General features: G+C 37.9%; 1 protein-coding gene across 7 annotated transcripts in view; it reads left to right on the plus strand.

Annotated features, from left to right (window-relative positions):
• LOC122557285 (paraspeckle component 1-like) overlaps positions 1-17,000 on the plus strand; it is a 133,504-nt gene that overhangs the window by 15,563 nt on the left and 100,941 nt on the right. For 6 of the 7 annotated variants that reach the window (XR_006313787.1, XM_043704829.1, XM_043704830.1 and 3 more), the window contains exons 6-10: positions 561-645; positions 4,077-4,188; positions 5,781-5,835; positions 11,700-11,738; positions 12,092-12,219. Coding sequence is in view for 6 of the 7 variants with exons in the window: in XM_043704829.1 (XP_043560764.1) it covers positions 561-645; positions 4,077-4,188; positions 5,781-5,835; positions 11,700-11,738; positions 12,092-12,219 (419 nt within the window). In the remaining variant the exon portion in view is untranslated. Of the gene's footprint in view, positions 1-560; positions 646-4,076; positions 4,189-5,780; positions 5,836-11,699; positions 11,739-12,091; positions 12,220-13,098; positions 13,550-17,000 lie in introns of those variants that run through there. The other variant, XM_043704826.1, reaches the window with a different exon arrangement.

Here is a 17,000-nt window from a genome sequence, read left to right on the forward strand (position 1 = left end):
GGATCATGTCTTTTTCTGGCTAGTTGATGTTTGATTTCGCTCAAACTGTTGGAGAAACTCCTCTGGCAGTAGTCTGGAGAAAAAGCAATTAAACGTTTGAGCTGGAAATGTGTTGCTGGAAAAGCAGGTCAGGCAGCATCCAGGGAACAGGAGAATCGACGTTTCGGGCATAAGCCCTTCTTCAGGAATGATTCTCCCTGACCTCCTGCGCTTTTCCAGCAACACATTTCCAGCTCTGATCTCCAGCATCTGCAGACCTCACTTTCTCCCCAATTAAACGTTTGAGCCTACTGACGCTTGTTTAGAACGCATATGTTTGCTATGCCTGATATTTGCACAGCAATATTGCAAATGCACTGTTACATGTGTGTTCTGGGCATGAATCATTGTCCATTCACCCATTTTGGAAATTCTTGAAAGTGAAACTAGGTCGAGCTGCAACTTGTGCTCTTTAAAGATGTCACAATTTCTTATTTCAATTTTTGGAATATGTGGAATTGTGTGTAAAACTAAATTTTCTCTTAAAAACGTGTACTAAAACAAGTCCTTTTTGTCACCAGATTTAATGAGACGTCAAGAGGAATTGAGGCGCATGGAAGAATTGCACAATCAAGAACTGCAAAAGCGTAAACAAATAGAACTGAGGTAAAGAAGATGTACTGTCTTACACTATGCTGTTAAGTTTCTGCACATTGCATATTCTGGCAGATAATCGGTATCATATTAGGGACATTGAGTGTGTTAACAATCTTCCATTTCAGTACATTTGATTGGATTTTTAAGCTATTTCTAAACTTGAAATTTATTTCAAGTATAATACTAATTTTTCTTTCCTTTTAACTTCCCCTTTAGGAGAGACATTCTGGTTCAGAAATCCTGTATTTCATCTAAGGCCTTTATGTTCTAACGCACAGTTGCTCATAATACTTGAGGCCTGTGCTTCATTTAAATGTGGAATGATTTTAGCCCATTTACGTTTTGGCCTTTTTTTTTTGATAGTCTGTTTTTGTCCTTTATTTTTGAAACGTTGTATTTGAATTTAGCCATTTTAATGATCTGTGGACTTGTATCAGTAATTCTCCCTTGGATTGCCCTTGTCTCTGGGTTTCTGTTATTTTGAAAGTTCTCTTGATCCTATTTTTGCATTCAAATGGATAACATCATATTTACCTGCATTTAGCAAAACTGGCAAATTTACTTGATGTCAGTTTTTTGCAATTCTGTACTTCTACCTCTTAGGGCATTTTTGATGGTGCAAAGAAAAAGAGCAAAATTGGGAACTGTCAGAAGAGAATTCCAGAGCTTGGGATCTGGGCAGCTGAACGTTTGGGCATCAAATGATTTGGGAATGCACAAGAGGCCAGTGTTGGAGGAGTTCACATTTTTCTTTGGAGCCTTGTAGGGTTAGTTGAGTTTATGGAGGGGCAGGGCAAGGTCATGGACACATTTGAAAGCCAGTATTTGGATTTTGGTGTAGTTGGGGGTCATAGTGTTGTTTAGTGGATCTTATTGCAAGTTAACACACAGGCAGCAGAGTTTTGAGTAGTGTCAGATTTTTTTTTGGACATTGAATGTGCAAACTTTGCATGTGCCAATTGTAATACTCGAGCTGGGAGGTAACGAAAGCTATAGATGAGCAGTAGCTGAGTTGAGATAGCCATGGTCAAGCAATGCACACAGACTGGTAGGTTATCCCTACTGACTGTGCTTAGTTGTAGACACTGGCAATATTTTTGATAAGAAATGTTTGGCTGATTTGTCTATAATTCCCTCGTTTCCTTTTTGACTAGTATTTTGATGCGCAAATTCCTATCATTTCATTTGTGAGATAGGGGTGACACAAGCAGGTAGGTTCACTGATGAGCAATTTTCATGCTCTTGTAAAAACAAAAATTCTAGGTGTTCGTCTCCATGGACGATTACAGACCTAGCAGAAGTGCAGAATTAAAAGGTGGAAATGCAAGATTACAATTTTTCTCCAGGGGTTTGCCTTGGACAAATGATGAATTTGAACAATGTGTTCCCTGTGCCTTGACATTCATTAGTGTTAGTCTACTATCGACGTTCTTGGAGTTACCATTGTTCAGAAGCTTAGCTGACTTGCTGCATTAACTTGCTCCTCCAAGAAACTAGGAACACTGGTTGTCTCACCCATTGATTCTCCAAGGCCTGTCCATCATCTGCAAGGCACAAGTCAGGAATGTCGTGGGAAATCCATATTTGCTTGGATGGGTGCAGCCCAACAACACTCAAACTTAACACCATCCAGGAAAAAGCTTGCTTCATTGGTACCGTATCCTCAAGCTTTTGCTACCTCCATTACTGAAGTAGTAGCAGTGTACACTACATACAAGATGCACTGCAGAAGTTTACTGATGTCCTTCCAAGCTGTGACCACTTCCACCTTGAAAGACAAGGTCAGCAGATACATAGGAAGCATCAGCAACTGCAAGTTCACGTTGCAAGTCATTCACCACCCTGACTTGGAAATATATCGCCATCCCTTCACTGTCGCTGGGTCAAAATCATGGAAATCACACTACAACTGCAGCAGTTTAGGAAAGCAGCTCACTACCACCTTCTCAAGGGCAACTCTGAATACCAGTAAAATGTTGGCCAGCCAGTGATGTCCATGTCCCATGAATGAATTAAAACAAAAACTGTCTGTTTGCACACAGTTGGAAGATAGGAATGTCTGTCTCACTGGTATGATGGAGGAATTATCTTCTGTGTTGTCATTTTCTCTGTTCCTAAAAATGCGTAAACGCGCATCAAACAAATCTTGACTATAATTCTCACATTTAAAATTGGCACACTAAGGTGGCGGACTAACTAGAAGAATGTAGGTTGTGTCAAATAGACTTCATTCACAGTGAAATTTAGTTGACAAAATTCTTGTCAATGAGTAAACACTGGACGGCGGTTGGGTGCTGAGTGATGGCAGTAAAGTTGCGCAAACAACAATGCGGTCAGTTCTGGATGGAGGTTTGCTTGCTGAGCTGCAAGGTTCGTTTTCAAATGTTTCATCACCCTACTAGGTGGTATCTTCAGTGGGCCTCCAGGCGAAGCACTGTTCTTGATACATGCTTTCTGTTTGTGTTTCGGTTTCTTTGGGTTGGTGATGTCATTTTGTGTTCTTTTTTTCAAGGCGTGGTAGATGAGGTCTAACTCGATGTTAGATAGATCCCCATCTACCACACCTTGAGAAAAAGAACAGGAAATGACACCCCCAACCCAAAGAAGCCCAAACATAAATAGAAAGCAGGAATCAAGAACAGCGCTTTGCTCGGAGGCCCACTGAAGATGTTACGAATATGATGACAAAACATCTGGAAATGAACCTTCCAGCTCAGTGAGCAAACCTACATCCAGAACCTTAACCTGAGCTACAAATCTTCTCAAAACTCACGATGAGGTCAGTGGCACTGTCTGACTACTATTGTTGATTACATGCAAAATTAAAATATTAAGTGCTCTTTGCCATCCAGCACTTCAATATTGAGCATTATTTCATGTAATTTCAGTAGGGAATCACTTATTCATTTATTTGTAATGGAGTTCTTTTTTATTTGTCAACTGGCTTTTTGTGTCATAGGCTGTATTTATTATTATTTTTAATCACCCTTGAAGCTGGTTGCACATTGCTTTCTTAAACTGTGCTATGCAAAAAAAAGTTTGAGAATAACTGAAGCAAAGGAAATGAGTCTTTTTATAAGAATTGGATGACTTTCATAAAACCTGGGGGAAATATAGAGCAAGACAAGATTTCAATATTAAGGGCAAACTCAGGCTTCGGTTAGATGTCTTTATTTGCTGTAGTTCTCTAAATGTATGAGGGAATTGTGGAAAAAACACAAGTACCATCCACCAAAGTCCCCAAATACAAAATTGCTTGAGCTCCTATTAAGCAAAATGAAGTTTCCATGGACTGGGGATGTCGTGGTGGAAATCCGAAGTGCAATTTTATTCCAGTGTTGGCTTTATCTAATGTTGCATATAGATGAAGTATTTAAGTATGGGTTGGTAAAGGATTGCAACAGAAGCTTAAAAAATCCTAAATTTTAAACATTTCTCAGGCAAGAAGAGGAACGCAGAAGACGTGAGGAAGAAATGCTTTTGCGTCAACGTGAGAAAGAAGAAATGATGAGAAGACAACAGGAGGGATTCCGAGGAAACTTCACTGAAAACGTAGGTGTTCTGAAATATTAATATCATTGAGCAAAGGTACATTGGGTAGCTTAGAAGAATATTAAAGGCAATCAGTACATTAGTGGAAATGATTAGGATTTGTAACTAATGTCAAATAGTCAAGGAAAGTTCCCCAATTTGTTCATGTTCGAGATAACCCAAATTGTTCTCCTCGGTGAGCAAGGATAGTTCGGCTTCCCTTTATTCAGCCATCCACTTCATTGGCTGAAACAGGATCAAGTTCTGAAAGGTCCCTTCCCTTTATGGATAATCTTATCTTGCCTTGAAATGAATCAATTTACCCAGGCTTTTCAGAGTTAAGAAAAGGCTAAGTTGATGTTATTAAACAAGAGAAAAAAGTAATAACATACCATACCCCCACACTGCTCATCCAAGCAACATCTTTTAAAAACTGATAAGTCACTCGTGTATGAGAAGTACATAAAATAATGTGGCCATCATGTGATGTTACCAATAACGTTGACTTTGGTACTTGAATGTTCGTTTGAGATTCCTACCGTTGCTGGTTGATTTGTTAAAATTGAATTTTGGTAACTGCGTGGCAGAATTCAATGTCTTTTCCTTCCTTTATCTTCTGTGCACACTGGTCCAGAGCCTACAAATTCAGGCGGAAACATGCACAGACCAAGGTTGAAGCTCACGTTTTGTATACCCCGGAAGGATAAGCAGAAATGTGTCTGCACTAGATGGCCTCCTGAGAAGTGTGTAGGGTTGTGTCACCTTGCAGTGCCAACCTCTCTTCAAAGGCAGCAAGGGTGTTGGTGTCGAGCCCACTGTGCCACAAATTGTCACAAATGTATACATTAAAACCAAATTAAGTCCTAAAGGCAGTTAACTTGCTTGACTGACCACTCTAATGGGGAAAAAAATAACACCAGATTTCATCAATTAACAACAGAACAATAAACTGCTCCTTTCACAGCAGCAAAACACAGGTGCAAACAAAATATTGTCCCTTCAAATTGAAATACGTATACATTAATAAATAGAATGGACAATTCTGTAGGTGGAATACATGGGTAAAAAAGTTTTCTGGATCAAGAATCTAAACCACAAGAATGGAATTAAATGAGTTTTCTTGCATTTGTTTCTTTTAATTTTTGGTGATTACTTACTAAATGGAGGATAGTCATCTGTTGCACCTAACTTAATTTGGCTTGAGTTAGAAATGTCAGTGTGCTTGTTTTCTTTAAGGCATTGTGAGAAAGACACCTGTTTTGGCTTGAAGGCTTTTACAGAGATTTTGAAATTAAAAACCTAATAAATTTGTAAGCCATTGTGGTCACGACACTAACACGATAGAACTAACCAGGAATGCTGCATTTGTGCATCAGTTGTGTAAACACCACAAAGTCTGCAGATGCAATGTATGCTGACCAATATGTTAGATAAAGGTAATTAGGTCACCCCTTTTGTGTTTCTTTAAATATTTCAACTTTTTAGGGCAATTCACTGACTATAGAAATAGCTGAGTCATGGCATATAACCGAGGCATATCATAACATTTTCTGAAGTGGGTGAGAACATCGGCTGTAATTTTAATTGTGCATGTGAATTTAATTTATGTTTAGAGGGAAAATATGAGGATGGAAGAAATTGCCCAGCGGAGTGGAATGACCATGCCAGGTAAGATGCGCACATAACATTTTGAATTTAAATGATAAATAATTTTCTTGCATCTCATATTTTTTTCTAGTTTTAAGGGATGTGGACATTGCTGGCTAGGTCAGCTATTCTGGGTGGGAAAGCTTAGCTGAATTGGTGTTGCTTAAACAATACTCAAGAAATCAGACCATTCAGGATAAAGCAGCTCCCTTGAATGGCACTGCGCTAATTGTCTTCAACATTCACTCCCTTCACTGTTGATTCAGAATAACAAGAGTGTATACCATCTAAAGATGCACTGTAGCAAGGCAACTTTGACAGCAACTACTGAACTTGTAACCTCTGCTACCTGGAAGGTCAAGGTCAGCAGATAAATGGGAATGCCACAACTTGCAGGTTCACTTCTTAAGCCACACATCATTCTACCTTTGAAGTTACATTGCTGTTCCTTGGCTGTCACTGGGTCAACATTCTGAAACTCTTTTCCTAAAGAACTATAGGGTTTGCATAGCCCAATTACTGCAGCAGTTTAAGAAAGCAACTCACTGCCGCCTTTGGGGATAAACCGTGATTGCTGGCTAGGCCATCAGTGCCCACCTTCCATGAGCGAATTGCCATTGACTGGTGGTAGGCCTGTCCTGTTGCAAAAGGACTTCCAAGATTTGATTCTGTCATAGTGAAAGAATGCAAATATAGTTGCAAATCTCAATGGCATCTTGCTAGGGGTGGAACTTGTAGCTCATGGTGTTGCTGTGTATGTGCTGCATAAGATGAGTCACCGTTGAAAGAGAAAGCAAATCCAAGCCACAAATGTTGGTTGTAACGATCAGTGCAGGGATCCCACGATGTATAGCTTATATTGTTGACTTGGATGAAGAACTTTAGTTTTGCCAAAATTGTTTTTAATGCAGAAATGCATAGCGAAGCTACTTGTGAGGAAAACACCAATGAAGCTGCAAATGGATTAGTTACATTTCTGGACCAAAATGTGGCACAAGTGTTATGTTGGGAATTGAAGTTGTCAAATTTTGCAATAAAATTATGAAATGTTTAAATAGAGTTGAGAATTTGGTGTTATGGGCGGGATCTGGTTGACTTTGCTTTTGAAACAAGAAGTTAGAATTTAGGTATAGCAATTAATTAGAGGGCTAAGGATGATAAGCTTTTTGCAAAAGTCGGAAGCCTTTCCTCAGCTCTTTGCAACAATTTAGTTAACGGTGCTACCAACTGTTTTGACTTTATGGAGGGTATGCTTGCATTGGAAGCAGTTCAGAGATAGTTTCTGTCATTAACTATGGAAGCAGAGAAAATACTCAGGGTTAGAGTGCATATCATGAATGCTGCCTGTTAACAAATGTAGGAACCAGGCTGAATTTAGAAACTTGAGACCAGCTGAAGGAAATGGGAATCAAAATATCTTCCAAAGGCATTTCAACAGTGAAAGCATGGCTGGAGGAAGGATGGTTCAATCGGGGACCAAAATAGAAATCAATGCATGTAGCATCATACATATTGGAAAAACTAAATTAGTCTATCTGTCTTTACCAAGGAAGAAACTGCGAAGGCCACAATATGTAGGTGAGATACAGGTTGGTCTAAAGTATTTGGAAGGAGTAATAGTAAGGCTGACTAAACTTGAAAGGAGAGGTCACCAGACATGGGGTGTATGGTAAATTATGGAAGTAGAGTGGAAATTTAGAGGTATTTTTTCATTCCCTCTCAGGTATTTGGGGTAGTGCCAAATGACAGGAGAATCGCCAGTGCTCAATTCTTATTCAAAAGAGCGCAAGAATAAAAACCCAAAAATTATGCTAGCTGTTCAATGTCAGTGGGAAGGTTTTTGAACAACAATTTGAGACCAAATTCAGTTTCTTGGATAAAATTTGGATTAATTGAAGAAAGCCAGCTTGTATTTCTTTAACAAATCTGATTGTATTATCAAAAGATTCAAAACTGAAGGCATACATGGATTTCCAGAAGATCTTTTGTTCTGTGCTGTGCCATTGGCTTGCCAGCATGATTCAAGCCCAAGGAATGAAAGGGGCTGTGGCACTGAAAACAAAGTTAATTGTGTGACCTTAACAGTCATAGTGAATTTTACTGCACTTGCAGAAGGTGCATGGTGAGTGCTTCAGGTTTGTTTCTTGGACCAGTGCTCTTCATACATAGTGGTGACTTTGACTTGTAGGAAATAATTGAAGCCCTTGAAGGGTCAGTGCTTGTTGCTATAAGTTAATGTCGACAGGGGTCTAGGGGTAACTGAATTGCTTTTGCAAGAGAGCCAATACAATGCAGTGGCTGAAATGGCCTCATGGTGGAATCATTGAGTTGAATTCTTAATTTTTGGTGCAGACAAAGGTTTTACCACGCAAGCATTTGTACGTATTTCCAGATCAGGCTGAGTTAAATGATTTTAGAACTTAGTGCATGCTGCATTCTAGATGTTAATGATTTGCAGTTGTATAACTTAATGTAATTAGTGTGAATGGGACACAAAAATCTTTTTTGGAAATTGGAACAGACTACTTACATTGGTCTATAATAGCTTGAACGCTGTTGCATTTTTGCTTGTATATCAAATTACAAGTCAATATTTGTCGCAATGGGATTCTTCTTTCCAGCTGGTGGTGCTCTCGTGCCAGTGAATTTTAAGACTCCCGGTTTAACCCTTACTGCAGAGAGACTGTTTTATACCAACCATTTCTGCTGTACCAATTTCTGCATGCTTTAATATTATCAATATATTTCATGGAATGGCTAAAAGTAAGGTAGAAAGTGTGTTACAAGGAGTATAAAGGAGTAGTGGTCCAATTATCTCGTTCACAGACTTGACTTGCTTCGTCTGAAACGTGTTCCAAAGATCAGTCATTTTATAAAAATGAGGTCATGTCTGTGTTGCTGTAAAAGCCATGATTTTTGTTTTGTGATAGGGATATAGTAAGAATTGTTGTGGGGTTGAAATTTACTCCTTTTGCAACCATGGTGAACAGTACTGAGTCATTTTTTTTTCTTCTAATGCCAGCACTCTTAGAGCTTTGTGTTTACTTTAATGTCTTATTATTCTGAATGTTGTACCCCTGAAGTTTAGTTTTTTTATGCTTGCAGGAAGGCCTTGCAAACTTGGCTATATTGCAAGCCTTGTTTTAGATGAGGATACCCTATCTGCTATTGACATGTGTAGTGGATTGGAATGATAGCTGTTCAGCTGTTGTGTGCTGAATTAGTTGGTGTTAAAGCCTATTTTTATGCAACCGTGTCTCGGCTGTGATTTGTAAGAGTGATTACATTTCAAGTTGTGTTTTTTTTTAAGGTAATTTCATCAAACGTTGATGCTATAATTTCAGTAAAAGAGAAATGTTGACGTTGAAAATTTTTCTGTTTGAAGTAGTCATAGAATCATGGGGTCATACAGTACGGAAACAGACTCTTTGGTCCAACCAGTCCATGCTGAACATGATCCTAAACTAAATGAGTCCCACCTGCCTGCTCCTGTCCCATATCCCTCCAAACGTTACATATTCAACTGTATTTTAAATGTTGTAATTGTGCCCACATCCACCCCTGCCTCCTTGCAGCATTGTAGTATTGAAATAGAAGTGAGGCTAAAATTGGAACTAATTATATACATTATGCATTCTTGATCCTGTCTCTATTTTGATTCTATTTTAGTGTTCCCTCCTTGGCTGAAAACTGATATATTTTCCTCCATAGGAAAGTGAGTTTCGGAACAGTTAATGTGAAAGTGCTGCCACAACAGCATTTTTATTGAATGACAAAGTGAACTGCCTTTTTATTTTAAAAATATAAATGTGATTAGGGGATCCCTTCCTCAATGCAAAGTCATAGAGTTGTACAGCATACCTTTTGGTCCAACTCTACCACACCGACCAGATATCCTAAATAAATCTAGTCCAATTTGCCAGCATTGGCCCATGTCCCTCCAAACCATTCCTCTTTATGTGCCCATCCAGAGACCTTTTAAATGCCTTCTGTATCATCACCACCTCTGGCAGTTTGATACACATACCATCCTCTCCATGAAAATGTTGCCCCTCCGGTCCCTTTTAAATTTTGCTCTACTTAGCTTAAATCTATTTCCTGAACCCTTTCATGTTTAACAACATTTTTGTTATAGCAGGAACGCCAGAATTACACGCAATATTCCAAGCCTAACCAATGTCCAGTACAATCGCAATATCACCTCCCAGCTTCTATATTGACCAGTAAAGGCAAGTGTACCAAATGCAGTGTTCACCACTGTGTGACTGACTCAATTTTCTAGGAACGATGAACCTGAACACCAACTTTACTATTTGGCAACGCTCCCCTGGATCCTACCATTAGGTGTATAAGTCCTGCATTGATTTGCGTTAGCAAAATGCAACATGTTACATTTGTCTAAATTCACCCATCTAGCACTCAGCACATCTGATCAAGATCCAGTTGTACTCTGCGATTACCTTTACTGTCGACTCTGACACCAATTTTGATGTAATCTGCAAATTTATTAATGAATCCTCCTATATTTACATCCAAATAATTTATATTAATGACAAAAAGTAGGGGACCCAGCACTGATCCTTGTGGAATATTGCTGGTCACATGCCTCTGGTGCAAATCCCAACACTGCAGCTTCACTGTTTCCTACCTTCGAGCCAATTTTGTATCCAAATAGCTAGCTTTCCCTGGACTCCATGTAAACTGACCTTGCTAACTAGTCTACAATGTGGAGCGTTGTCAAATGCCATGTTGAAGTCCATATAGACAACATCCACAGCTCTGCTCTCATCAATCTTCTTTGTCATTTCTTCAGATAGCTCAATTAAGTTAAGGAGACACAATTTTCCCCACACACGGAGCCATGTTGACTACTCCTAATCAGTCCTTTCCTTTGCAAATACATTATAGATCCTGTCCCTCGGAATTCCCTCCAACAACTTGCCTGCCACTGACGTCAGGCTCACCGGTCTGTTTGCTGGTTTTTTCTAAGCATCTTTCTTTAATAATGGCACCATGTTAGCAAACCTCCGGTCTTCTGGAATCTCACCCGTACCTATTGATGATACAAATATCTCAGCAATGGTGCTGGCAACCACTTCCCTAGGTTCCCACACTAGTTCTGGGAGACACCTTATCCACCTTGAAGCATTTTAAGATGTCCAGCACCCCTTCTCTCTAAAATTAGACTCTTTTCACGTTTTCAATATTTATTTCCCAAGTTCTCTAGCTTCCATATCCTTCTCTATAGCAAATACTGATGCAAAATACTTGTTTAGAATCTCCTTCATCGCCTACAATTCCACACATAGATAGCTTTGTTGATCCTTTCCCTAGTTAGTCTTTTGCCCTTAATGCATTTGTAGAATCACTTTGGATTCTCCTTCATCCTATTTGCCAAAGCTATCTCGAGTCCCCTTATTACCCTTTTTGCCCTTCTGCTAATAATTCTCATGCTTTTATACTTTTGGAGAGGTTCACTCGATCTTACCTCTTTATACCTACCATATGTCGTCTCTTTTTGGCCAGAGCTTCAATTTCTTTAATCATCCCGCATTCTTTACACCTATTAGCCTTGCCAATCTCACTAATAGGAACAGACTGCCTCTGGACTCATCTCTCATTTTTAAAGGCCTCTCATTTTTCAACTGTCCCTTTACCTGCAAACAGCCTCTCCCGATCAACTTTGAAAATTCTTGCCTCATACAGTAAAAATTTGCTTGACTCCAGTTTAGCTTTTGTTTAGGCATGCTAATTTGAATTTTCAAGAAATCTCGATACTCCATATCTGAAGGTTTGTTACTGAAGGGGCTTTTTACAGTTTGTTGGATAAGGCGTTGTTTAGAATTTTTGTGAAACTTATAATTTCCTGTTTCTATTCATTTCAGTGGGTCTAACTGCAGCTGATTTTACAAATCTTAAAGCAGGTACGAAATTTCAGATTGTAACAATTTCATTAGTGTTACTGTTGGCAAAAGTTTTGGTATTTACTTTGTTTGCAACATCCAGAGTACATAACTGTGATTGTATTGTGTAGTAGAAAACCTCTCCCTGAAAAGAAGAAAAATGCAATTTCTAGGAGTAAGCTGAGACACTTGCGTTTCACTTGAAATTGCAAGTTGTGTATAATTTCAAATAGGAAGGGGGACCAGTTATCACTTTTTGTTGAGTTGATGGACAGTTATTTGTTTTGGGGAACCGGGGTAAGTATTTAAGTGAATGAATGGCACGTGTAAGATAACTATCAGCCAATATTTTACTGAAATGTTATACTTGTCAGCCTCTGCAAACCAAGTCCCACAGCCACTGATGGGAATGAACAGGCCGACTGTGAATACTAGCGCACCACCTCCACAAGGACCACCTGGGAACCTGGGAAGCCAAATGCCAGAAAACAATATGGGAATGGTAATGTATTAAAAATATATTTACAAATATAATACTAGCCTAGATTCAGATGAGGGAACTGTGAATTTGAAGTTGTAAGCATATTTTCTTCTAATCTTTGGCATGCTGGTCTGGGGAGAGACTGTAAATGTGTGTTGAATTTGGGTACATCTTTTGGTTTTGTTTCATTGCAGTGAGAATCTTACTCATTCACATGCAGAGTTGCTTTTGTGGATGCCCCCCTTTAACTGTAATATATGAATTGTGTTGATCAATTTTAGAGATTTTCCCATTTTATGATTTGGCTTATGTGGTAGTTTCTTTTCCTCCACTCCGACTTGACAGTTAAGTCCTTGACATAACAATGCATATTATAACAGTAATTTCTGAAAGCGTGCAATGACAGAATACCGTTGTCTTTTCCATTTTCTTGTCAAGTTAAGTATTCTAAATTCTATGATGTTTGTAATGCTGAATGCCATATAAACTAATAACTTGGATTTTTACACTCTCCACTTAAGTTCTGCATTGCACAGTAACGTTTTCGGGGGTTTAGTCCAGTTTTTTTTAAGCCGACAAATGCCAAATACAGCAGTATTGGGTATTCAGTAAAATTAGTAAGTGTACTGGAATGATTTTCTGTGAAATCTTCCTATTTCAAACAAACCATTATGTACTACGAAAGTTTTTGAACTTAACAAATCACTGTCAAAATGGTGCACTTTCTTTCAGAAAGTACAAGTATTTGTGATTTGAATGCATTTTCTTGCCAGCAGCTTCCTTGCTGATGGTTTTTTTTGGTAAAGTTCTATTTTAATATTTATTGACAGCTGATCAGATTTCAGGCTCCTAATTGATTTCTCAATTTACCTCTTTACCTCCACTTGCTTTCTGGAGTAGATCAGGATCAATTATGACAAGTTCCCTACTGGACCAACTTCTGCGTAACTGGTTAACACGGGAGGTTCAGTAAAAGAATGAACTGGGTTTACATTCAGTGGTCAAAATGAGATGCAGGAATGGATAGCAAAGTGCAAGAAAACCTAAAGGGGAAGGTATGAATACAGACTTCTGGAAAATGCTGAGGAAGAAACATAACAGTTTAAATGAGTGAAAGACAACATCTCAAAACAAACTTCTGGGGAATTATTCTTAAATTGAGTTTTGTACTCCATTTATTTGGTTGTGTGTAGACTTGTCTGTTTTAAGTCTCCACAGTTATATTGGAAACAAGTTATTTCTTCTGTAATCTTTAATACAGTGTGTTTCAGTTATTGTACATACTGTTGCTTCAAGTCTGTAATTGTGACTTACTGAATATATCTTAATACAGCAAAAATATTGTGTGCAATTTCTGTCGATTCTTTCCATTATATTTGTGTCCAGATTTGTCATGCTAATTTTATATGACTCATCAGATTGAAATTACATGCTATCTACCAGTGAAGGTGTTAGAGCTCTACCACTGGAAAGAAGTTGTAATTACGTTGTGCTAAGTTCATTCTAGGCATTTCCATTTTGAATATGAAAATGGGAATTTATAATAGAAAGAGATAAAAGCAGAGTATGTCAAATGGGATCTGCAATACAACTATGCTCCCAAGTCCAAATATTCCTCTTCACTTGAAGACTACATTCGATGTTAACTCTGTATCCATTGCTGCAGGAAGCTGATTTAGAATAGCAGATGCATAATTGGCAAGCAGATGCTCATATTTGATTTTCTCACATTCCAAAAGCAATATCATTTAAGTTCTTAAACAAAGGATGTGCCAAACTATTTACTCATGTGTATACAGTGAATAAAACCCAAGATTCTGTACTGGAATGAAGGATACAGTTGGAACATGGATATCTGTATCAGTTTTTATGGTGCTGTTGTAATAGTGTTTGTGCCAATGCACCGTGTTAACATGTGAAAATAAAATATATTTTAGAAGCTTGAAAAGCTTGTTTGGCCCAACAGTCAATTTTTAAAGAAGATCCCACTTATCGAACTTCTCACCAGATCACTCGATCCATGTTTATAAAAACTTTCATCTGTCCTTGTGAGCCCACTTCTTCATTAAATTGTGTGATCGTTTTCATAATTGACTTGTATTTCCAATTGAGATTAAGTTACATTTTGCGAATTTCTGTGAAGACGACAGAGGTGGGGGGGGAGCCAAAGTAACATTATTGTGCTTTGTACAGTTTTTGCCAGGTGTATGTGCTTTCTCATTCTGGAAATTATTTCTGAATAGAAGCATTTATGAATCAGCACTCGATTAATTCCCCATCTTTCATAAGTGTTGAAAATGAACTTCAATTATTAAAATTATTGCTATAAAATCAGTTTCTTTTAAATTAGGTTAGCTGCAGGAAATGTTATTTTTAGATGGAATTTGCTTGCATATGATCTCTTAATTGTGACATGGTCATTGTTATGTTGGGGAGAGCAGACTGAAGGTTACCTAAAGAATATCAGGTAGTGTATTCCTGGAGTGAAAAAGAAATTCTGTGCAGTCACTGTGACGTGGGCATGAGTGACTTGAAGTAGACTGGTGTGGCAAGGTCCAGTTGTTGACTGGGTTATTGAAATGGTCCAGCCTGAATATTTACAAAGTATTGCATTATGATCTCTTGATTTTTTTCCTTGGTTTTACATAACGCAATTATACCATTAATAGTTGCACACTTGTAACAGTTTTTTTGTTGTATTGGACTATATGATCTAGAACTGTTTTTATTTGTTTCAGATTTTACTTCCCTAATATTGATGGAACTTATCTTAATCCGTCAGTGTAATATGATAACATTGAAATCTCTGGGAGAAGTGGGTCCAACCAGAAATCTGGATCAACTCGTGCATTTAAATTTTCATACTTTTGTTTTATACTAGCCTTACTTATTTTTGTAAGCTAGGAAGTGCTTGCATTTCTGCAGCAATGATATCATTCTCATACTGATGATTTGTAGTTTTGTGGAAAAAAATAACAGTGTGTGGTTCATAATGTGCAGATAGCATTGCAGGTGCTTGTGCTGCCAAATATTTTGATCAGTATTATTAAGTGACTTTGTACGGAATAAAAGATATTGCTGATTGCCTTCTGGCTATCAACAGGCTGGGTGGTATCATGTCTGGGCTGATAGTGTAGGTGTACAGACAAAGCACATTGCTTAAAATATTACTGTACATTCCTTGTCTTGCATTTCAAAAACATTAATGAATGTTAGTTGTTGCTCTAGGTATCTGATTTTTCCTAGTTTGCTCAGACATTGCAGTAAATTTTGTGCCTGCTGCTTTCGTCGCTTAACTGGTGATGTTTCAAAAGGAAGTGGTGTGGGTAGAGAGAAGTGAAATTAGCATTCAACTGTACATGGGTAGTTTAATCATCTATAAATGGAAATTGTATGTCAGCAATTTCATGGTGTTACAAAAGGATCCCAGGCGCACATTAACATATTTGAATAACATGTTTGAGTGTTGGCGATTATTTCTCAAATCATTCTCTTCAATGTCAAAGTTATTACTTACAGGATATCTCAATTGTTATGTCTGCAATTACAGCATTTGCTTTTAAGACATGGATGAATTATTTCAACTTTCTATCTTGCCTTTTAATTTTCACTATTATTTCTAATCCTGAAAATAGAAACATAGGAAATAGGTGCTGCATTAGGCCATTCAGCCCTTTTAATTTGATACTGTAATATGGTTCTTCGGGTGTCATTTATCTCTTTTTTTTTAGATGAATGACCATTCCATGACTGAACCTAGTTGATTTAGTAAATAAAATATGGGAAAGGGTATCACAACAGTTTGATTTTACTCTTTATCCCCATCATCTATACAGACCTCTGTCAGGGTTTGAAAAGTTGATCATAGTTGGAATTACTTTACCTCTTTAAGTTTACCCTGCTTCTTAAATATCATTATACAATTTACCATTGTTACAAAGTGTTCTACGTATACTTGTTTCCATTTTCAGTCCAAAATGATCAAATAAGGATGAATAACACATTTACCAACTCTAGACTTATATTTGTCTTTGTTCGTCAAAGAAAACATATCAGTGCGTTCACTGTTGAAGTAAGCTGCGGATTTGATGGAATTACATTTTATAGCATTGATGGTAGTTCGTGGGATTATTCTCGTTTTCTTACTTTAAAATATTGGAGCACAGTAGTGTTCAAAAGGAATTACGCACATTCTAGTTACTTGCAAAATTTAAGGCATGTTCTTGTCTTAAGATGATTCGAGCTTCAGATCTTGACTGCAGTATATACTCCAGTTGTTTGAAAATGTTGAAAGTTGAGCTTTTGCTTAAGTTAATTTTGTGCATTTGGCTTAATGTGCTGAAGCTAAGCTGAGAGCAAACTCAAATATATTTGTGTAGGTGCAGCTACACCTCCACCCCCCCCCAAAAAAAACTCCAATTGAGTTGTGATTTCAGGTTATTTTTCTTCAAGTACAGGATGTTCAATGGTTGACATACTTAACATTCTTTCTCCTCTCAGCCAAGTGTTGTTGAGTCTGTTGGCATTCAAATTTCTTCATTGGTGGCACTGGCTAATGCATTCTTTCTTAGCCCTCCTTGAAGTTCTTTGATCATGTCATTACTGTGTCCTGAACATTTAATATTATTAATTTATGCAGGACATCACAACTGACACAGTACCAAAATACTGCATATGCTGGTAATTTGAAAGGAAAATATGAAGGAAAAAAATCAGATCAGGCAGCATTTGTAGACAGGAGCAGAATTGGCGTTCAGATCATGTGTAATGAATATCTTTGAACCTCTCCTAAGTGGAAGTGT

This window comes from Chiloscyllium plagiosum, chromosome 15, assembly GCF_004010195.1.
Source record: "Chiloscyllium plagiosum isolate BGI_BamShark_2017 chromosome 15, ASM401019v2, whole genome shotgun sequence".
Taxonomy (NCBI): domain Eukaryota; kingdom Metazoa; phylum Chordata; class Chondrichthyes; order Orectolobiformes; family Hemiscylliidae; genus Chiloscyllium; species Chiloscyllium plagiosum.